Here is a 24,015-nt window from a genome sequence, read left to right as displayed (position 1 = left end):
TCAAGTATTAAAGTGTTCTTATCTCAACCCATGAGTTTTCTCACTTTTACCCTTCCAATTCTGTTCCCCCTCCATCCTGCTGGGGGGTGGGGGGACTGAGCAAGCAGCTGTGTGGTGCTTAGTTGCTGGCTGGGGTTAAACCACGACACACATTAATTGGCCATATGCTTTGGCCATCCTGAAAAAGTCTATCCACTATAAAAGCTTATAAAACTAGTTCATTAATGACAGTATTTGAAAACATTTTAAAGATCCCACAGGATACAGGTAATGTTGAAATAACATATGCTCCCATGGAATATTAATATTTAAATTATGATTCTGAAACTATTTGAATGATGTTATAAAACAAAACAGATTTTGACAATTGCTGTGCTATCACTGAATATGTGATTTCTCTCACTACTCATTTTTTAGTTTTGTGACTAATTTAGAATTTAGTTGTGACTAATTAAGAAACTATACATGGTATTGTAAACCTTTCTGACAGAATGGCTGTACTACTATCAGCAACAAACAAAAATAAAGCACGTTTGAAACCTCATATTTAAATAAGACATTTATGAATAGACATTAAGTTGGTGAGTTTTACAAAGAGGAAATGTGATTATCTGGTTTAGCTGAAAGTGTGGGGAGAACTGGATTTTTAATGTGTTCTTCAAATCCTTATCTTACTAAAAAATTAGTCTGTTTTGTATGACAGAATAAATGAAAAATAGATATTTAAATACACTTTTAAAATATACTCCTTGCACAAACTCCAGCACTGTGAACACACATCACTATACTAGCAAATAAATTATCTTCCTTTCAGGAGATAGTATGAGATTTCATTAGCACGTGCCAAAACTTGCTGGAATGGTGAACGTTTTTACATGGTTAGATGAGGGCCCTGTGCTCTTAAATATCGGTTTTACAAAAATTTAGACATATTAAAAGCAGAAAACATTAACCTTATACTTTATTCAAGAAATGAAGACCTACAAAAGTAAGTGAACTTTTTTTATTTCAAGCACAGCATTTTATATTAATGAATATGATGTTAACTGCACTGTCTTCATCTCGACAGGCAATATAGCTTGGTAATGGATAATCAAAACTGTGGCTTTCACAGAAACCATATTTTTTCCCTGCATAAAGTTTCGGCAACAGCATTGCACTAATACATTAATTTCCTTCTTAATAAAAGAAATAAGACAAGATATAGAATACTTTAATACAACTGTACTATTAAATCAACAAGAATGCAAACTACTTTAGAGAATACACCCAGTGCGTCACAAAACCAAATACTAGTTCTGCTGGACATTCCTTACAAAGACCTCTGTGTTTCCATCTGAAAATATACCAGTATAGCTTGTACACTTTTAATTAGGTACCAGTGCTACTAAATGGAAAAGCAATTAAAAGCTAAAAAAAAAAAAATCTTCAGTAGATCCTGTAATTAAAAAGTTAAAATAAGCTTGATGGAAGGAAGGTTTTAAAGGTGATTCTGCAGAATGTGGTGTCAGGAAGAAGCAATAGATTTTACTGAATGGATCTGAGAAATACCTGAGGTTGACAAAGACATTGTTCAGGTAGATGAACAGCCCAGTTTGCACAGATACTGAAATCTTATACCATTTTTAGAATCCTTGTGATTTTAAATGATGCAATTCCATGTATAGCAGAAGCCCATCACTGTTACAGTAAACATAAAGTAGCTATGTTTAGAAATGTATTCTTCCAGTGTTTGAGGAGTTTTTGCATAAAATTATATTCATACTTATAGGCCGGAACTCTCACGATTCATTTCAGTTCACTGAAGTGGAATTATTTGCTTGTAGTTATACTAACTACTTGTCCTGGTTTCAGCTGGGATAGAGTTAACTGTCTTCCTAGTAGCTGGTACAGTGCTATGTTTTGAGTTCAGTATGAGAAGAATGTTGATAACACTGGTGTTTTCAGTTGTTGCTAAGTAGTGTTTAGACTAAAGTCAAGGATTTTTTCAGCTTCTCATGCCCAGCCAGCGAGAAAGCTGGAAGGGCACAAGAAGCTGGCATAGGACACAGCCAGGGCACCTGACCCAAACTGGCCAACAGTGTATTCCATACCATGGGATGTCCCATCTAGTTTAGGAACTGGGAAGGGGGTGCAGGGAATCGCCGCTCGGGGACTAGCTGGGTGTCGGTCGTCGGGTGGCGAGCAATTGCCCTGTGCATCATTTGTACATTCCAATCCTTTTATCATTGCTGTTGTCATTTTATTAGTGTTGTCATTATCATTATTAGTTTCTTCTTTTCTGTTCCATTAAACTGTTTTTATCTCAACCCATGAGTTTTACTTCTTTTCCCCATTTTCTCCCCCATCCCACTGGATGGGGGGGAGTGAGTGAGTGGCTGCGTGGTGCTTAGTTGCTGGCTGGGGTTAAACCACGACACTACTAAGAAAGTTATTATACTGGGAGTGGGTCCAGCTCCACAACAGTGCAGGAAAAGCTCCCCTGTGAGGGGAATGCACATTGTTTTATACAGGACAGCAAGGGAAGCTACAGCATACCTCAAAATATAGGGCTTTACTCAACTGTTAAGCAACTTGTGCATGGAGAAAGCGTAACGGGAAGCATCAGCTTGATACTCGGTCTGGCAGAAAGGATACGGAGAGAACAGTGTGGTCATAAGTGGGATTTATTACTGAAAACTTGTCTGCAGTGTTTGTTCTAGTTCAACTACCAGCCTAAGAACAGCCTAATGCCTACACAACACAGGAAAGGACTAAAAAAATGGCAGAGACAAGAAAGAGTTAAAAACACCCCAAATCTCAGAAAGAGATTCCAGGAAAGCTGCATTCTAGAATAAGGGAGTATGAGTAACTACAAAAGCAGGATCACCGAGATCAGGTTTTTCATAAACAATCTGGAAGGCTACTTTTCACTGATAATGCAATCAATCCTAGGAAATCCAGAAACTTTTAATAATACATTCTCTCAAAAAGAGTTTTATCTAGCACTTTTGGAGTACCTTCTGTCTCAAAAATGGCTTCTGAGTCACTGAAGTCAGTAACATGCCCCACTATTCAACAAGGAGATAGAATCAGCTGCTAATCCTAAATACTAAGCACTGGCAGAAGCTGGATTCACAGGTGATCTACAGTTGAGGTGATCTGAGGTACATACAGAGAGGGAGGAAGAGCTCACATAAGAAGAAAACTTATGTTTTAGATTCTAACATAGAGAACAGTGCCAAAAAAGTGGATGCATGAGGCTGGGAAAACTCTGTATTGGAATGCTGTATTAAACAAACAAACAAAACAACAAAAAACACCAACACACCACTCCACACCAGGATTCCAGGAACACAAACACATTTGCATTCTGGTTTTCACTGATCCTGTAAAAAGTATTGTAATTATGACAGTGGGCATATGATAAGGAGTATTTTTCTGTTTCCTCACTCAAAGTTTTAAGTGTTAAGAAAACATAAACATTTTCTTACAACAGAGTAACAAATGTTTTTTTTAAAAAAGCTTAAGACAGGCATGAATCATCTACCCAACATCTGTAAGACCTGTGCTATAGAGGCTTTTAAGATTCACCTTTCTCCTTCTTACTGCTGAAACATCACAAAGGAGAAACATATTAAAAGATACTTTTCTGAAGTTGAACAAAGGAAGTAAGATATAAAGCTACAAAGACTGCATAGCCAAAATTAAAAAACAAATACATATTTCATTGTCCCCCTGCAACTACAGATATTATACCTGAACTGCTTCATCACGTGCTTGTTTTTCCTCTTGTCTTCGTTGACGCTCTTCTTGTAATTCATTTAAGCGTTGTTCATATTCTTTTAGTTTATTCAATACATCATGACGTTTGTTCTGAGCTTCTAAGGTGTTTATAAATGCAATTTCATTTACCTGTAAATAATCAGAAAGTGTAAGAAAAGATCTGAAAAGCTGAAATAAGTTTCATTCTTCAGGGATTCCACCCATTTGTTAATTATCCATTTGATAATTAAACTGGTGGGACACTTCACCAGAATGAGTTGGAAAACTACCAAGATGAGAATAAGGCTTTGGGTTTTTGTTGGGTTTTTTATTTATTTATTTATTTTGGGGTTTTGTTTGTTGGGGTTTTTTTTTTAAACTGGCTAGCCCATGGAATATAAAAAAGAGAAATTGAATTTTATCAGAAAAACAAGAAACTTTGGGTAAATACCAGCAAAATCTTCCCAGTCTTCTCAGTGATGAGACTTCATTAGTCTATTCTCTCATTCACAAAAATGTGGAGTGCTAAGGCCCAGCTGGATAAATCAGTAAAATACATAAGTGCTAGTACAATCCAACAGGTCTTTTGATCTAACTTTAAATATATGGGTACTTACTGAATAAAAAAAGGAAAACATATATACTATGAATCAGAAAAAACTGAACAAGCTCATTGTCTTAATATTTTTTATCAGTATAGCCTATTTCACAAACATACATAAATTTTTCTTCAGCCACAGCTCAGTGCAACATACAAGAATAAAAAAAAAGAAAATAATATGAAAAGGCTAACTTAAAAGTACTTTATTGTGTATACTAAAAATATCAAAGAAAATGCTTTTCTACAACTTAGGTTCATGAAGGTAATCAATATTTTGTCCTTGCTACAAGGTTGCTGAACAAAATTCTTGTCAACTTTAGGCTTTTAAATGCAAATGCTTTAGCAACTTATATGGACAGGAAAAATCAAACTCTAATTTAACTTTGATTTAATAAAATAAAAATTTTAGAACCAAAGCTACTGAGATAAATCATAAAAATTTATCAGCTATAAACCATACTCAGACATATGATTGAAATAGAAATTCTTCTGCTGTACTCAAATTTCATGCTCTGTCTGAATCCACAAAAGAAATGAGTAAAAAGAACATATATGAACAGACAACAACAGATCATGTAAAGGGTGGTACGATAATATTTGTTGCTTTGTGTACTGACTAGAATCCATCTACAGAATGGATTTCACAGTTCAGTAAACAACTAAACACTGGGAATTTAGATAACCAATTGGGCAGCAAGAGTTACCATGGCCTTCAGCTATACTACTCATCAGCTATTTCTCTAAAGCCTTCTGGCCCAATTAACCTTTATTTCCAGAACACAAGAACCTCAACAGGCAGCAGATCTTACACATTTAAACACACACAATATTTGAAACACCTGCTTAGCTGGGGAATTATGGCAACTGTGATTTAGTTAATGTGATTAGAGAAGTCACACCAGTGCAATGAAATAATAATGAAGGTATGTTAGACTGAATTAGGTAATCTAGAAATCATTCTAATCCAAGAGACAGAAACAGTGACTAAGTAAAAAAAGCCAGATTAGTTTTGTCATTGTGGTGGGTTGACCCTGGCTGGATGCCAGGTGCCCACCAAAGCCATTCTATCACTCCCCACCCTCACGTGGACAGGGGAGAGAAAATATAACAAAGGGCTCATGGGTCAAGATAAGGACAGGGAGAGATCACTCACCAATTACCATCACAGGCAAACCAGACTCAACTTGGGGAAAACTAACTCAATTTATTGCCAAGCAACCAGAGTAGGGTAATGAGAAATAAACCCAAATCTCAAAACACCTTCCCTCCACACCTCCCTTCTTCGCAGGCACAGGTTCACTCCTGGATTTTCCACCTAACCCCCTCCAGCAGCGCAGGGGGACAGGGAATGGGGGTCACAGTCAGTTCATCACACATTGTCTCTGCTGCTTCATCCTCTTCAAGGGCAGGACTCCTCACACTCTTCCTCTGCTCCAGCGTGGGGTCCCTCCCACGGGAGACAGTCCTCCACAAACTTCTCCAACGTGGGTCCTTCCCACGGGCTGCAGTTCTTCACAAACTGCTCCCGCGCGGGTCCCTTCCATGGCATGCAGTCCTTCAGGAGCACACTTGCACACTGCTCCAGTGTGGGCTTCCCATGGGGTCACAGCCTCCTTTGGGCACCCACCTGCTCCGGTGTGGACCTCCCCAGGCTGCAGGTGGGTATCTGCTCCACCGTGGACCTCCAAGGGCTGCAGGGGCACAGCCTGCCTCACCATGGTCTTCACCACAGGCCGCAGGGGAATCTCTGCTCCAGCACCTGGAGCATCTCCTCCCCCTCCTTCTTTACTGACCTTGGTGTTTGCAGGGTTGCTTCTCTTACACGTTCTCGCTCCTCTCTCTGGCTGCCATTTATGTGCCCGCTGCAACTTTTTTTCCCTTCTTAAATATGTTATCACAGAGGCGCTACCACTGTTGTTGACTGGCTCAGCCTTGGCCGGCAGCAGGTCCGTCTTAGAGCCGGCTGGTATTGGCTCTGTCGGACATAGTGGAAGCTTCTAGCAGCTTCTCACAGAAGCCACCCCTGTAACCCCCCTGCTACCAAAACGCAATACAGTCATGGTTATCTTAAATAATATGGATGAACAGCTGCATCAATCACAGCTGGGATACACGGTCATTATATAATGTAACATTTTAGTTTCAAGGAGATGCATGTATCTTCACTTGGGAAAAAACATCTTTAAAATAAAATACTTCATTTATGTTGTGCTGGTTTTGGCTGGGATAGAGCTGATTTTCTTCATAGTAGCTAGTACGGGGCTATGTTTTGGAATTGTGCTGGAAACAGCATTGATAATTCAGGGATATTTTCGTTACTGGTGAGCAGTGCTTACAGAGTCAAGGCCTCTTCTGCTTTTCATCCCATCCCACCAGTGAGTAGGCTGGGGGAGGGGCACAAGAAGTTGGGAGTGGACACAGCCAGGACAGCTGACCCCAATGGACCAAAAGGGATATTCCATACCATATGACATCATGCTCAGCATATAAAGCTGGGGACGAGGTTGCAGGCGGGACTACTGCTGCTCAGGGACTGGCTAGGCATCAGTTGGTTGGTGGTGAGCACTTGTTTTTCATTTGCATCACTTGTCTTTCTCGGGTATCGTTTCTCTTCTTTTGTTATTTTCCTTTTCCTTACAATTTTATTATTGTTGTTGTTGTTATGATTATGTGGGGTTTTTTTCAATTATTAAACTGCTTTCACCCCAACCCACAAGTTTTCTCACTTTTACACTTCTGTTCTCTCCCCCATCCCACCAGGCCGGGGGGGGGGGGGGGGGCGGGGAGTGAGTGAGTGGCTGTGTGGTACTTAGTTGCTGTCTGGGGTTAAACCATGACAGTGTTTATCAAAGTAATATGAGTACGGTAAACCAAAAAGCATTCATCTAGTGCTCATCTTATGAAATTACATATTGAAGTCAGAAGAGAACAAAACAAAATACTTATTTTACAATAATTGCCATGTGCTAACTGTAGGTTTCTATTTATTTCCAACTGTTTAACAACATTAGTGGTACAAAACACAGCAAAAGAACTGTTTAAGGACACAGAATGCTGGATCTAGAATGGATGTTTAACAAAGAAGAAGAGCAATGAGCTCTCCCCACTTCTCATTTTACATGCTGGAAAGCAGAGAATTGATAATAAGATCTTCTACTCCTTCCAGGAGGACTAGTTATCACTGAAAATGCTGCCATACTCTCTGTGAGGAACAAATGAAGCAAGACGACTATCAGCTCTCTATTTCAACCCATCTTTTTTTCCAGTCCAACCCACCATGACGTCTAATAACAGCTAATTAATTTTAAATTCATATTAGAGAAAAATTTTCCATTTTAGAGAGAGATCAGCATTTATCAGCTTCACAGTTTACGTGTGTTCATATCTAACTTGCACCATCCTTCACAACCTACTCATTAGCACTCCAAGGTATAAAACATATACAAGCATAACTATTAAATAGTTCCCCTTTAAAACAAAATAACTTACCTTAGCTTCTTCCTCTTGTGCTTTTTTCACAATTGCTTGTAGCTGCACTTCACGTTTAAATTCTGCATGGAGTAATTTTTCCTCCATCATTCTTCGTCTTTGATCTAATAATTCTTCTTTCCATTTCCGTACATCTTTCTCCTATATATAATGAGTAAATTCATTACTAGTACAGTAACTGAAAATAGGGCCTGAATTTTTCCACAAAATTTCCCAATATCTGAAGCTTTATTTAGAGTAATAAAACATTTTGATGCTCTACACAAAGCCTACATTAAGTTTAACCCAAAGTATACTGATTTGCTAACTGCTTCAGTTTGGTGAGTTTTACCATTTATGTCAGATACATGCAACACATTTCTACTTTTATCGTGCGTTCCCTGAATCTGAGTCAGTATAGTATGTCAGCAACACTCTCATAGAAGTTCATGATTTGAAATAATGCTTTCTGTAATATCTGTGATGTACGAGTCATCTGTGAAAACTATGTGAACTCAGACTCCGAGGAAAATCTCATTTCACCGCTAGTTTTAATCTCTAACATTTCTAGACTACGTGGGGGAAAAAAAAAAATCTTTACTGAAAGGCAGCAGACTGGCTCCTTTGTATTACAGAAAGCTTACCCTCTCCATTAATTTTTGAAGCTTCAGTGTCTTTTCTTCACGTAACTTTTCTCTCAGCTGTTGAGCTTTCATTTGTTTCTCTTCATGTTTCTTTTTGGATTCTGCTATTGTTCTTTTAATAAAAAACAAAGCAGAGCAAAAGCAAGCGAGACAACATTAACTGACAGCATTGCAAACATTTCTATGTTATTTTCAGTAAGAGAAAACAAACAGACCACCGGCGAGCAATTAATTTCCCCTAAATGTAAATACTGTTCTTCTAGTCTTCAAATCTTTATTTAATGGACTATGTAGCATAAGCCTAGTTCATTATGAAAATAATATACTGATTTCTATAACACTTTCCACCCACGGACTTAAAGAAAGTAGATTTATGAACCATGCAGCCATGAGTTTGGTTGCTTGTTTTAACTGGCTAATCAAGACAGGTAACAACTCTAAAACCTTTTGCGCGATGGTGACGACAGTTTCTCATGCATGTGTATTCCATGTCCAGGTGGACGCGCAGGCTCTTCTTCCACTCTGTCTCCCCAAGAATTACTCTGGCGCCATGATTCACGAGCTGTACATAAAGAAAACAAAGTCTTAGATAATTTAAACACACTTTTCTGGGAGAAGTGCAATTAATGAGGCTTAGTCCCTCTTGCAAGTTCTCTCTCAAATGGGTTCTCTTGAACTTAGGTAAGGTGCAAACACAGGCTGAAGCATGTCTAATCCCTGTGCATTTTCAGTGCTTAATGATTTTATTACGCTTTTATCCAAATGTTAAGATAAACTGCATAACTAATTTTAAAATTCTAATAGAGACGGGAGAAGAGAGCTGAAGAACAAAGACACACAGAGATAGTTTGAACACGTAAGTCCATCTTTCCTAAGGAAATAACATAAAAAATAATACAACTTGGCATAATAATTAGATGTTAGGGGGATCTTCTGAAACCTTAACTAGCCATGACTAAAATGGGCATTTTTCTAACTTTTACTGTCATTTCAACATAAGCGTAGTAATATATGAATGTTTACCTTCATAATCTGCCAGAACGTCATTCCAGTCCATAGACATACCACAGAAAGATATGCTTCCGTTACCCATACTAGCCTGAAATTTAATATGATCCAGACGTAAAAACATAAACCTCAATTCGCAGGTGTACACACATATTAAACAGTGCCAACTCAGCGATATTCAGCAATGTTTCCAAACTGAACTAGCCATCTCAAAGACAGATGCTGTCCCTGCTGTTTCTGACAGTAGAAATGGAGACTTCTGCTTCAACCTAGAGTAGCTCCTGTGTGGTAGCAATGAAAATAACAAGTCCCAGCTCTCCCAGTTTTGCACACAGAAATAGGCAGCAGGATAATGACTGCAACATCAGAGGACTTTGTACCAGTCAGCAGCACTGTGCTGCTGAGTTTAGCTAAATATACCTTAGACAGTATGGTATTATCATTACATGACATTATTTACTTTATTTGCATGCAAACCAGATTACATTAACACTAACAAATTCTATATTCATACTCTGCTGACATCAAAGACGGCTTCAAGTTGGGTACTTTAAATTTAACACTCACAGAGAAATCGCTATCATTGTCAGTCTCAATATTAATGTCATTGTTTTCCTCTGCTTCAATCTCTCTTGTTAATTGCTCTTCTTCTGCAATAGCACTTGCAATGGCTTCTTCATTTGCCTTTTCCAGACGATCTGCTAACTCTTCTTTCTTAGCAAGGACTTCTGCCATAGACTGTAGGAAACATGAAACCAGAAAAAAAACCAAAATCAGTAGCAGGCACACAAAAGTGTTTCCATATAGTTAATATGAATTATACGATATTTTGTTCAACTTCTAATTACTTGTAATTCCTTTACTGCTATATTTTGTGAAGGTAGCTGAAATACAAACCCCACTAAAACTACTAGCAACTATTACTCATTTAATAGCTACATGAAACACTTAGGAAATTAATTACCATTCACATTCATTCCAAAATGTATTACACGAACACTGTCATAAACAGCAACAAAGACAGTTCTCTAATTATTCTTCTAAATACCTAGTCTTAGGGACTATGCAATGCATACTCTGAAACGTTAATGGCATGCCCTGCTGTTATCTCCAGAAAAGGAATCATGTGCCAAAGTATTATTTAAAGATTAAAATGGATCTGCAGATGAACTGTATCTGTAAAATTTACCACAGTTAATACAATGGAATCTCAGGCTATACTTGTTTTTCAACATGAATGACAAAATAGTTAGGCAAGAATGTAAGCCTGAATATGCTGACTGATTTGTCTTTTCCTTCTCTAATGTCCAGTACTGACTGGTTCATTTCCACTCCGGCTGCCAAACAATGTGCCACAATGCACAAATCTGTGTTCAAAGCAAACTAATCAGTAGTAAGATGCTCACAAGAGACACAAATCCCACCAAACTGTCAGCATCCTGAACTGTAAATAGCTGAGAATCTGAATCAACGTTAGTGGATGAGATGCTAGAAATCAGCTCTAAAAACAAACAAATCCTTGACTTGGAAATCTTTGTAAAAGATGTTAAAGGGAAAGCTATTTACAGGAAAACTTCTGCAAATCAGAATTTTAATCTAGTATCTGAAGAAAACAAAACAAACATAACCTGAAAGAATAACCTGGATTTTACATAGCATTACTGCAATTCTCCACTCAGAGAATCCCAGTAAAGCAGACACACCTTGAAACCTGCAGAATTCTACAGACAAGAAATGACATTCTTTTCAGGAAGCCACATAAAAAGAGGATACTGACTTAACATTTATTGCTTAAGAATGGCATTCATCCAAATTGCTAGTTGTATAGGAAGACCCAAGAGAGCAGTTCAGCTAGTCTTAAAAGGCAGAGGTCTACATTTGTTTCTAACAGAATTTGGATATGCCATGTGTTTCCAGTTTGAATAATTAGCAAAACTGGAGTAAGAATTTAAAAAGAGTCTGATCTAAAATGATTGATAGTGGAAGGAAATGAAAAATTATGGCAAACATATATGTAAAAAAAGTAATGAGAGCACAGATCTCTCTATTCCAAATAATGCACTTCTATCTTTCTAGTTTAAGTTCAGGAACTTCACTGGAATTAAATCCTATCATGAAAAGTATCTGTGCAAGAAATTATTTTTCCTACAGTAAGTACTTTACAGACTTTGCTACAATTTCTACAGCGGGCTAACAATAAACACCGTGCAACGCAACACAGAATGGGAAAATTAAGGCTTATATCTATTATTTACTCAGAATTCTTATAAGATTTCTTACCAATCTGGCAGCACTCACATTTGAAATATCTGAGGGATCCATTACAGTTTCAGTCTTAGCTTTTTCTGTTTGATGCCTGTCTATAGTATCAGTGATCAGGGAGGAAGCTTCATTAATCTGCAGAGTTTCTGAAGTACAGTCAGTATTTGTGAGAACCAGAGGCATCTCAGAAACTGTTTTTAAGGAATCTTCTTGCATTGGTGTGCCAGTGCCCCCATTGTTTTCCGAGGCATGTGCTGTGAACTAACAAGACGCATTTGCAAAATTAACAAAATGTAACATACTGATTTTTAAAGTCACTAGAGTCAAAAGGATTTTAGCAAAATACCTGGCAACCTTACAGTGAGTGATGCAAATAACTCCACGTCTATTTCAGTTGCTCGTAACCTTACAAAAGTTGGATCTTTCTACCAGAAATCTTCTATGTATGAGATGTGCCTAATGCTGAGTTTTTGGAAAACATGCAAAACCTGTCCACAGCATTGTAAAATATAAGGTTCATCTCATGATTTTTAACTTGCCTATTTGTGCCAACATCTTAACGTGTTTCCATAAATGTAACTGAAATAGCCATTATTTTTAAATCCTTTTCCAATCTGGTTAGTGAATAAAACCTCTAGACCACACTACCTTTAGAAAATGCTCTAAAGAAAAAGTTGCAAGATTTAAGGTTAGAAAATGGTTCAAAATTGTACTGACCTGAGTCCTTTCAGTAAGAGGACCTTCAGACTGATGTAAAGGATCTTTCTGTACAAGCTCTGTGCTTTTGGATGCACCACTGTCAGCGAGTGAACTCCCGCGCTTATTCTCTGATGGCGGTGAAATGACATTTTCTTTGTCACTGTCACCTTTGGACTTTAGTGATTCTGCAGCTACAGGAGTTTTTGTTGCCAAAGCTGTGGATCGAGATCGAACAGGCCTTCCCCGCTGAACCGTTTCCCAGCCCTCTGCATCCTTTCGATCTACATAAAATATAAAACACTCCATCCTAAGAAAGGGAGACTTATAAATAGAAGTATTATAAACAACTATTTTATTACAGTATTACACAAATTGTGTGATAAAAATGTTCTCTTTAAAAATCAATACCAAAAAAAAATCAATGAAATATTCTTTAGCAAAGCTTTTTACTTCAAGTGTTGCTATCAGTTTCACAAACACTGAACAACTCTATTCATGGGACCAGCTCTGTTATTCAAGAAGCTAAGCTACTCATACACAAAACCATGTGAAGAAAGGCAACATGTACTTAAGCTTTTCATGTCTATATTGCTATTTCACGAGATGGTAAAGCACAACAAAGCAACGACACCCTTGTTCTTCTTTCTAGCAACAGTAACATTGGAGGTCTTTCATGAAAGTGCAAATCTCTGCAAGCACAGATGTAACTGCACATCTTAGTGTGGAAAGTATTGTCCAGAATGTGACTTACTATTCCAGAAATGTTTTCCTTACTTTTTCCGCTTGTTTCATAAAAATACACTAATCAGTGTCAGCTTTCGGAAAATTTCTTTTCCTGGATTCCAGGAAATAGCAAAATATTGCTATAGTGGGACTGAAAATGGAAGGAGAAAATAGAAGAGTAGTTTTCTTCAATTTGCTTTGATGACTAAATAGCTGTTAAATACAACTTGCTGATCAACATTTCTGATATCTAATCTTGGTACATACCTGAAAAGCCTTCAAAGTTACATTTGTCCGCCTAAAGTATCAGGTCTTAAGTGTGATCACATTTCTAGAATATCAAGGTGAACACCCTTCTCCATATACAACATTTTTGTGGCCAGCAATTAATACCAGCACATAAATTCCCATACATCTTGAAATGACTGTGGTTCTTTTGAGACCTGATGGTACAACTCACAATTGTGAAAAGTAAGCCCACGCATGTCTAACTGCTGAACAGAAGTTCTTGCAAAAAACTCAAGAACTAACTATGCACCATATTTTCCAATATACTTTTGGCATAAGCTATTTTTAGGATCTTTCACATAAAAGGAAGAGAAGGGTGTGGGAGATTATTTTTACCTGGAGGAGCAGAGAATCAAAAAACCAACACTAAATTGCCTGATTTACAGAGGGGAAAAAAATCTAGAATAGAACAGAACTTATATATCAAAATTCATTCTCTGGGTATTTCCAAAGCTTTTACTAACAAAGATGGTCCTGTACCTCAGGCATAAAGATCAGAGCTCAAACATTAACGTTTAACATAAATATGAATAAATATGAGTCTACTTGGTTGTCAAAAAATGTCATTTGAAACACCCAAGGGTGGTGAGAAAATGGAATGATTTGTATATTATGATGAATTGCACATTACCAACTTAAAGACTGGCTTAAAACTTGCATTTCTAGAGGTCTGATTTTTAAAAGCAAAATATGAAGTGGCTTAAAAAATGTAAGTTAAAAGCATTAGGCTCTCTAAAAATACCACCTGCTTTCAGTAGGAACACATGATGGTTAGGTTACAAGAAGTGAACCATCTTTATGGACTGCCAGTAACATCTATATGCAACACACCCATAGGGAGATGAGAGAACAAAATATTTTTTCTTCCTTTCAGAATACATATATTTATTTTAAAGCAATTTACAGTACATAAAAAGGACATGTCTTAACATTAGTTTTCATGGTCAAAAAATCCTGGAGTCTTTTTAAATTTCCTTCCAGGGCACATGTTTCTGGCAACTGTAAAACAAGTACAGAAATTCTGGTACCAACACTTTCACTAGAAGTGCTATACTGCAAAGCACTGCAGTGGCACAGTCACAGGAGCATCAATAAAAATGAAGATTCTTTTAGGTAAAAGATAAAACCGTTGTACCTACTGGACTTAACTACCTTTCAGTAGATTTGAACTGATGTTCAACATCAACAGTAACCAATAAACTGGAAATTAGCCTAAACCAGAAGTAATGGCACTTTCATAGTTTGCTTCACTTGGCAACTAGCACTTCACAAATATTAAGTGCTTATTTAACTACTGGGTTCTTTTAACACCTCAGGATAAAACACAGCAGCCTAGACCAATGGCTGGTGTGAATCATGAGTTACCAGTGAAGTTAACAGGACTGTACTGAAATTTATCTTTTCTGAGCAGCTCATGCCATAGCTGTTTTTACATAACTGTATCATTGTTCACAAACCTTAACAATACTGATAATATGACAGATGCAAAAAGATAATTCAATTTGATATTTTACTGTTGAAACTGTTTTACTCTAGAAAATTTGCTGTATATTTTAAAGTAAACAAAATTCCAAAACTCTGTGTGAATTACTACAGTTGATCTCTTCAGATTACTGACGGTAACCAGAGACAGCGTACCTCTGCAAAAAGCCTTTCTATATTCATTCCCCCTATGTGCACTTGCACATGCTTTGGTATGCACCACTGATTAGAGAGGGGAATGACAATCAAAAATATATGGATTATATTTTTTTGCTTTACCACAGACTTTCCATTTGACCCCTGTAAGTGACTTTGGCTTTATTTTCATTTCTTCATCTTTACATAGAAAAAAATATTATTACCCACAGGAGCAAGTGATCGAAACACATTACTACTCTCTCAGAGACAATCTTATCTCCAACAATACTCCAGGGAATAGGGTTTTAATTCTGCAAGAATCACAAACAGATTTACTGCAGAAAGCTCCAGGAACACAGCCTGTATAGAATATGGCCCTGCATTACATGGGACTACAAGGACTGCTTAGGTCCCCTGTATATCACACCTGCTCCTACCCCACTGACTTTTGTAATTGGTAGGACACAAAGATTTTGCTGTATATAGCTTATAATAAAATTTGGCCAAGAAATTTCCCTGGCAAGTAATATGCAGACAACAAAGAAACTGTTCAGAAGACTGCTGAAATCAACCAAAAAATTGCCATTGCTTTAATGCAGCAGACTTTTGGATTATGATTCCTTTTGCTTGTCACTTACGAAACAAGATCGTTGCAAGATTTCACTTCTACTTGTTCTGAAAAACTGAAGTCAGCTCTTACATAAGGCATATTTTCTACATTGAAAAAGATCAGGAGACACCCTTTAGTAGTATCTACTACCTAAAGATAATTTTACTAACATCTAGATAATAAGTTATATTAATCTTATCTATATCTTAATAATAATTTTACTAATGCCTTCTAATATCTTCTACTGATAATCTTTACTAATATCTACTGAAGTTAATTCTACAAAAAAAAAATTCTTGCCTGCCTTCCCTAGTTGATTCCTTGTTTCATGGCATATTTCTCAGTACTCTAAAACAGATAGAATTAATCAAATAAAATTATTCAGAGCATAGCAAAGCCATAATCACAGTTACTACAGTAAGAATTAATCTTCTAGTAAAAGCCATACATGTTCAATTTTTAATTTGTATTTGTTCACAGTCATAATTATTACTCAAGACTCATCCCATTATTTTAAGAGCACATAAATACTTGTGTTTGAATGAATATTGTTTGGTGAATTCTTCAAATACAAAAGAGATTTTAACGCAAGCATGCATTTAAGACTGTTGAAATGTCTGGAATCAGTTTAACAGTTTTATGCCATCTGACAACTAACTGTGCACAAGAAGTTACTTTTTTATTTTAATTCACTTATAAGTTTAGTATTCAGTCATTTCCAGGCATGTTTTTAACAAAATGTTTGCAAAGCTAATATATTTATTGACATTAGATCACATAGTTCCTAATCTAAAGCAAAGTTAATACTCAGTAGGGCATCACCCTTCCTCCCTTCCTTCACTTTTTTTCTTAAGTCTGGAATTCTTATAGCCCAGTAGCCATCTCCACATGCTAAGTATCACATGCTGGGTTTGATTACTCCCAGAGTTTTGTTAATGAATAATTCATTTGACTACCTTGATCATTCTCTAGTTTCATTTGAACTTCCCTGTCCCTGCTTGCTCTTGTATTACATGGAACTGACAAGCCATCTGTTACCTTGAGGCCCTCATAGCCACCAGGGCCTTATCCTTTCAAAGTTACTCCATCTGGAAGAACTGGCCAAGCAGTCTTACTGGCAACATCAATAAACTAAGGAGTTCTACCTCAGGAGATGCATGCTCCTTCTTAAAAATTTACTTGCAAGTAACAGACTACCAAAGCCTACCTGACCTTCCCCACTCATTACTAAACTTCAGCCCCAATTTTTTTTTTTTAATCTAAAGTAGTATTACTGCATTTAAAAGGCGCTTTGGAAAACCATGACTACTTGAGAATCTGGAAGCAAATATGGAAATATAAACACAGCCGAAACACAGTTAAAGGGCAGAAGACATGAAAACCAGAACAATAAAATAAGAACAAAAACACCAGAGAAAACGTAGTGGTGCAAGAAGTGGTAAATTTATAAACCATAACAAGAGATGGTGGGTTAACAGGCAAGACTTCAGTTAGAGATGTTGTCATGGCCACTTAAAAATAGGGGGTGGGGCAAAAAAAAAAAAGATAAAAAAAGAATGAATGTAAAATTTTCAACAGAAATTATGCATAATAATTTGACAACCGAGTCAGGAATAAATAGTCCTTTCCTGTCTGTGATGACGTTCCTGCAATTTGTTCTCAATATGCAGAAGTTATGCATGCTTCCACAAGATCAGGTGCCAGCATGTCTGAGCCCAAATCAGGACAGTTACTTTAGAGGACTGTATGTCCTGCAAAGCCTGAAGGCTTAGCTACATTACATCTATTCAGAACTATGGACATGAGCATGGAAAGATAACAATAATAAGTAATAAAACTAGATTTCAAGTGTGGCAACAGCAAAAACATTCAGTATTTCTGAAAAGTTTACATGTTATTGACTGCCCTTTCTCCTAAGTTATGTACAAACAATAAGCAATTATTCTAATTCTAAGCACCTATTTCCAGTCTTAATACACACTCTAAACTTGTATAACCTTACCAGGAGCACCTGGGAATTAATTTCATGCTAGGCTACTGTACTACTGTTACTAAACTAATCTTTTCTCCTGCCATAAACCAGTCAGACAATAAGACTGGACCATGTTTCATATTGTAGAAAACACTCAAGCATGAAAGACAAAATTATTATTTTTTTTAAATTCATTAACTGAAGTTAACACTAAGATTAATGAGGGAAACGAGGTAGGATGATTTAACCTCATTTAATTACACATCCAGAAAAAAAATAATTTAAAGAAATATCTGGAAAAATAATGTATTTTCTCTCTCCCTAAGGACTTGCTTAGTTAAATTTGGAAATTCCATCAACCATGAAACAGATACAGTATCATACCACTCTTCCACTTCACAAAACCATTGTGAGACCTAATGATAAATGCTGTTGGAAATCACTGGAGAAAAAGTGTTTTAGGGAAATCTTGCCACTCTAAGACCCAGCTGGGATTTAGGGTGGGCAAGAAAGCATTACAGGGTGGCAGGAGGAATCCTCCCTCCCACAAGGCCTGAATGTACCTAACAGCTATGAGTGCGTTAGCTGGTGAACAGGCAGAGCAGATGATACACAAGCCTCGTATCTGCTTCAATAATGCATGCAAAGAGCCTTTGTGGCTCCCTTTGCATAAACTTCACAGATTCTCTTGTGCTTCAGTGAGGTTAATTTGATTTTACCAAAGTGATTCTAGCCTCCATGCAAAGGATAACATGCTCCTAAAGAGAATTTGATTTGTTAAAAACATTACAATGCATCCATGAGAAAATCATCGAAATTCTCCAATGCCGAATGTCGGAGATAATGGATTCTTAAGAATAAACAAAGCCTCTAGAAGGAATGACTGTTATTTCTTAAAATGAAATGTTTCAAGTCTGAATTGTATAGTACACTTCATTTTGAAAACTACTGAACACTTACAGGCCAGTACTACAGGACCTAAGTGGTTTTGCTCTTTTTGGAGCTTATCAGCTGCAGTTAATGGCCAATAAAACACAGCACAACACTGACTCCTCACTCAGCCCTTTAAATGCCTAAAACTAACATAGGGATAAGGTCTTTTGTTCTCCTTTTAGCCTCTTAAAAATATGTTATCCTTATGGAAGTGCAGATCAGTTTTATTCCCCATGAGCTAATAAAATTCTCCATATGCACAAGAATCCCCAATAAAGGTATTTTAACAACAGCTTGGAGTCTGTCACTTTAATATGAGCAATAATCAACACAAAAAGGTTTGATTGTGAATAGCTTCAACTACTGGCAAAAATTAAAGGTGGAATTACACCTTCAGTTACAGTGTTGAAAACTCAGCCAAACTGCTACTGTTCTCTAACCAGCTCACTGCAACTATATTCCTGCAAGATATTCCCTCATGCAAACAGCATCAATCAATTCCCATTCAATGAACCATTTTTAGAGCATGGTTTTGATTGTTCTTTTCTAAGCGTAAGAATCCGCATGCTACTGAACTCATTTATGTTAAAGTGCAAGACACTTGGACAAGGTATTTTGTTCCATAACATACCACAAGTCTCCAAACCACTACACATGACTTCTACTACTACTAGGTTGAACGTACAACTATCTGAAATTAATACAATTAATACATGCTCTTCCACTAATTCTTCTTTAAAAAAAAAATTATTAACATTTCTTTTTAATTTCTTTCAGAATATCCATTTCTACATCTTGCCTGCTTATTTTGCAGAAAGTCATCCGGGACCACACATGAAAAAAATAAATGGGAAAAATGCATTTCTGAAGACAATCTCAGGGTTCCAGTGTGTGCAAAGAAACTAACTTTATAAACCAAATGGTGAAGTTTTTTATGTCTACAACTAAACAAATCTCTTTCTAAAACAAAAGACCCCACATCAAGCATTCTTTAAGGACAATCTTTAGAGAAACAATTCATAACTGAATGTGGTTAACTCTTGTCTTCAAAGAAAAAAAAAAACCATCAATTGTTACTTCAGCGCAGTTCTAGTAACATCATCTCCCTGGGCACATAAAACTATCTTGAGCTCTTTTTTACAGATTTCTGGACATGTATTATTCTTTATATTGTTAAACCATTCCAAACTGCAGTCAGTTAAGATTGTCAGTTTGTGACCAAAGACCCTTCTTTCTTGGGCTGTTGTGCACTGGTATTTTAACATATCAAATTCTAGTTAGTGGAAATACAGTGGAATATTACCTACACATGAAAACACAACTTTATCTCAAACTTAACTATTCCAATGTAGGGCTGCATTAATCTTTTATCTCAATACTTAATTTAAACATTGTATTTTGCAAAATTACACTTAATTTTGATTTGAAAATAGGTCATCACACTCGATACCACAGAGTTTGTGAAAATAACTTAAGCCACTTAAAGAGACTTGCCATTTTTCCGTGATGACTTCTGTGCTGGAGGTGGCAGACAGGTTTGTGCTGTTGCTAGCTCAGGATTGGCAGCTTTAGTTCCATGATTGGCTTTCACCTTATCAGCCCAACTTACACCAGAAGGAGCCAGGCGTGTTGCAGAAATTGTCACTGCAGGGTTCCTAAATGAAAGTCATAGCTTTTTTTACTGTCTAATCAAATAATAGAATGGTTCATTAGAAAACTTTGTCAGCCCACTCTCTCCTTAATCTTGGTGTTCAATGATTCAGACTGAGAGCTAGTTTCAGAAACTGTAACCTACTATAAAACAACAAGAAAAGCTTATTGTAGTAACTCTTCATACAGCCTGTGTCCTTTTCTCTGTAAAGAGTTTTAAAAAATGAAATTTATAGTTCTTCAACGTTAAAGCCTCAGCAGATTTCTCATCAGCAAAATCCCTATAAATTTACCTCATGAAAAAAGTAAATCTAACCACAGAAAGAAGGATACGGCAATAAATCAGCAAGTGGGGTGGTTTGGGTTTTTTTTGTTTCTATTGGGTAACTACCTTGATAGCCTATTACATATTCCCAGTCACAGAAAAGTTAGAAGAAGATAGAAAAGAGCGCTGCACATGCAGAAAAATTTCCAAATTAGATTCCTTATATTTAGTAGTCAACGAAACTAAATGAACAGTAAGCTACATTCTCAGGTTAAAGTTTTTTCATGTCTAATGAAGAAACCTGCAACACTAGTGATGCACAAACAGTCCCCACAGGGAACATTCTCTGATACCAAATTTTAATATCATAGAAATAAACATATGGTGAGTATTTACAGCCCAATATAACAGCTCTTCTATTGCATCTTCCCGGGTCCAGCCTAATTTCATCAATGAACTGTACAGAATGGGCTGCAACCATTACTAATACAAGGAGTCTAACAAAGCATATGGGCAGGAAGTCCAAGAAAGGGCAGGTTTAATTGTAAATGTAGATCACACAAATCCATAACATACTGTTCCAAGGTTAAGTAAATAAAGGTATAGCTCTATTTTCTATTACCTACTCAGCAAAAATAAACTGGAAACATGGAAGGCCATTCTATTAACTTTCAGAAAGTCTAAATAATGCTGACCACCCAAACTTTGAATTTCTGGATGGACAGAACTGCAGTGGTTTTATAATTATTTTGTTTTGCTTTTTGTAAGAAGTTGCTATTTTCTGCACAATGCTTACAGCAAAAACCTATATATTTTTAAGTGGATGCAAGGAAATTTTTTTAAATTAGAAAATGGTAACATTCAAGAAGCACATGTTCAAGAAGCGTCCAATTCTCTTCTGTAGCAAGAGTCATTTTCTCTGCAATCGTACAACTGATTTCTTTTCCAAACTTTACAACACTGATTAAAACAGTCCAACAAATTCAATTGCCTCATTAGCTAAAGCAAATCAAGGATAAAGAAATGGAGATCTTGCAAGCTTCAAATAAAAGTATAGAAAACCCCCATATAGCTAGACTGTTCACTTATTTTAAGCCCACTGAGACGTCAATTTCTCATTATTTCCTATTTTTATCAAGTCACTCATCAAAAAAACCCCTATCATGAATAATTCCACAAATTATAAAAATGTGGCTGGCTGGTTTGTTTGTTTTTAATAATCCCCACTGATCCTAGAGGGATGCAATACCATTTCCTATGAGGAAACCAGGAAAAAAGGCCAAGCCCCATACCCTGTCTCTGATAGTTCCATACAGCCAAGCAAAGACACTATTGGAACCATGCAGTACAGAATGACTTTTCCTTTGGCATACTCTCCAGGTTGCAGCAATTTACACTGAAAAGTTGTTGTAATTTATTAAACACATCTTCGTGTTTAAGTAACTGAAGATGGACTTTAATCTTCGTGATACTAATTTCTAAAGTAATTTAATGCTTTTGGCATCCAAAGCATCGCATAATAACAAATTCTACATACTAAAGTCTTGAAAAATACTTCTGTCGTTTTAGGCTTGGTGTTTGATCATTTTAATTAGTACTTCCAATTCCTTTTCATGAAAAATAATGAACAAAATTTTCCTACTCATCTTCTCTGTAAGTGATTTTATTTGTCATACCCTTCTTGTTATCTCTTCTCCAAATTCTCCTCTTTTTGCATCAGTACTGTTGGATATTTCTGATCGTTCCTGTTTCCGGTTTCTGTACTTTTCCTCCTTTTTCTATACTGCTTTTGGGAAGAGTTGAAGATGACCACAGATACAAGTCATTCACTATGAATTTCTACAGTGGTACAACACCACCTTCTCTTCTGTCCTCTATTCCTTTCTGAATAATTTCTAGCATTCTATCAAAAATTTCCATAGTACACCAAGTATGTCTAAACCCTTATTTTCTATCCTATTTTCTTAAACACACACAAAATACTGTAGTTGTCTGGTGTTGCCTTGCTTTGAGATGCACAAGCAGACTAAGACAGAAGAAAAAGTTTGCAAGACTGAAGCATAGGAAACTCATCTTGTTATTAGTTGCTTTAACACACACAGCTGCTAATCACCTCCCTGTGATGGTGAATAAAACAGCTCTAGCAACAATAGCAACATATAATTACATATAAAAAAAACTTAGCTGAAAGACATTGTTACGCTGAGCTGTTGTTTGTGTTCTAATAAAAATAAAAAAGCATTGATTTCCACCAGATTCAAATTTTTCACTTGACTGCTTGTGCATATCTTCTCCCCATCATGATGCATTTAAGCAGACACCACTCAGGTGTTGCCAGGTAGGTAACAATACATACATCTACAAAGAGACTAGCACCACTGGACTGATTTTTCCACCAAACGCACTTTGTAGTATTTTTGTAGAAATATTTGCTATTCAAAATTTAAGAAAGTTCAACACTTGGAGGTACTGACCAAATATTCTAATATTACATCTCTGCTGAGGACACTGTAATCACTTATGAAACAGTATAGTATGTGCTCTAGATCCCAACAAACCTAATGAACTACCAAACACACCCTGAGAAAGATTTAAATTGGACACATACATGCTCTCCAGAACTGAAAACAGTGCCAGACAGTGCTGCTCTAAACTGGTGTTTATGCACATTTTTGTTGAACTGCTTTCAAACAGCCAATTTCATTTTAACAAGATGCCTTATTGTAATATATAATATGCTCTATATTTAAACTAGTATCAGTTTTTCTTTTCATCAAAATCACAAACTCACTTTAAATTCACTCATTTTGACCTATTTTTTTAATATTTTTTTATACTTTTTGACCTACACTTTTGCACACTCAGGTGGCCATTCCCACTGCATACACTGGCAATTTTAAAATGCATATTACAGACATTTTGACCTTTGTTTTGTAGTTGGAAGAGAGTACTAAATAGATAACATGAAATACACTAACTGTATTTTATCTTCAGGTTTTTGGAATGACCAGTAATTAAATATATAACAAAGTAAGTAAAAAACTAAGTCCTTGATAGGATTTTCTTTTACAGACCATGTGCTTTTCTTTCGTGAATGCAAATAATTGCATATATGACTTAATAAACAGCAAAACAATATACTGATTACTATAGAAAAATAGCATATTCAGGAACTCTGCTTCAAACGAATCCTTATTTTAGCTTTAATAAACTTATGATCTGGTTTCATACCCAAAATTTAAATTTCTTCGAGCATTTGATGTCACACTAATTCTATCTGTTGATGGACTTGGCATCACATGGCGTCCTGGAGACATTTTCTTTACTTCCCAGGCTAATGAAGTAGGTCTGCAAATGCAGGAAAGAAAAGTTTAAAAATAAAATTCGCAATAACTATTCCCCTATCATCTTAAAGGAAAAACAGCACCAACAAATGCTATGAAGTATTAATGAATACTACTGAATTTAATCATACATCTTAGCAAATGTTTCTACAACTCCAAACTGTATTAGCCAGACCCATATAAA

The 24,015-nt window shown here is 36.4% G+C and overlaps 1 protein-coding gene across 2 annotated transcripts in view; it reads right to left on the bottom strand.

Moving 5' to 3' along the window:
* The window catches only part of SCAPER (S-phase cyclin A associated protein in the ER), a 171,686-nt gene that overhangs the window by 115,428 nt on the left and 32,243 nt on the right, over positions 1-24,015 (bottom strand). The window contains exons 7-16 of one of the 2 annotated variants that reach the window (XM_069797892.1): positions 23,719-23,835; positions 20,067-20,227; positions 12,445-12,707; positions 11,746-11,988; positions 10,033-10,203; positions 9,481-9,556; positions 8,902-9,019; positions 8,458-8,569; positions 7,835-7,975; positions 3,739-3,894 (exon numbers count right to left, since the gene is read on the bottom strand). In XM_069797892.1, coding sequence (XP_069653993.1) covers positions 3,739-3,894; positions 7,835-7,975; positions 8,458-8,569; positions 8,902-9,019; positions 9,481-9,556; positions 10,033-10,203; positions 11,746-11,988; positions 12,445-12,707; positions 20,067-20,227; positions 23,719-23,835 — 1,558 coding nt within the window. Of the gene's footprint in view, positions 1-3,738; positions 3,895-7,834; positions 7,976-8,457; positions 8,570-8,901; positions 9,020-9,480; positions 9,557-10,032; positions 10,204-11,745; positions 11,989-12,444; positions 12,748-20,066; positions 20,228-23,718; positions 23,836-24,015 lie in introns of those variants that run through there. The other variant, XM_069797891.1, reaches the window with a different exon arrangement.

This window comes from Haliaeetus albicilla, chromosome 12 (genome assembly GCF_947461875.1).
Source record: "Haliaeetus albicilla chromosome 12, bHalAlb1.1, whole genome shotgun sequence".
Lineage (NCBI taxonomy): Eukaryota > Metazoa > Chordata > Aves > Accipitriformes > Accipitridae > Haliaeetus > Haliaeetus albicilla.
The sequence above is the reverse complement of the archived record's forward strand: the minus strand, read 5'-3'. Positions and strand labels throughout refer to the sequence as shown.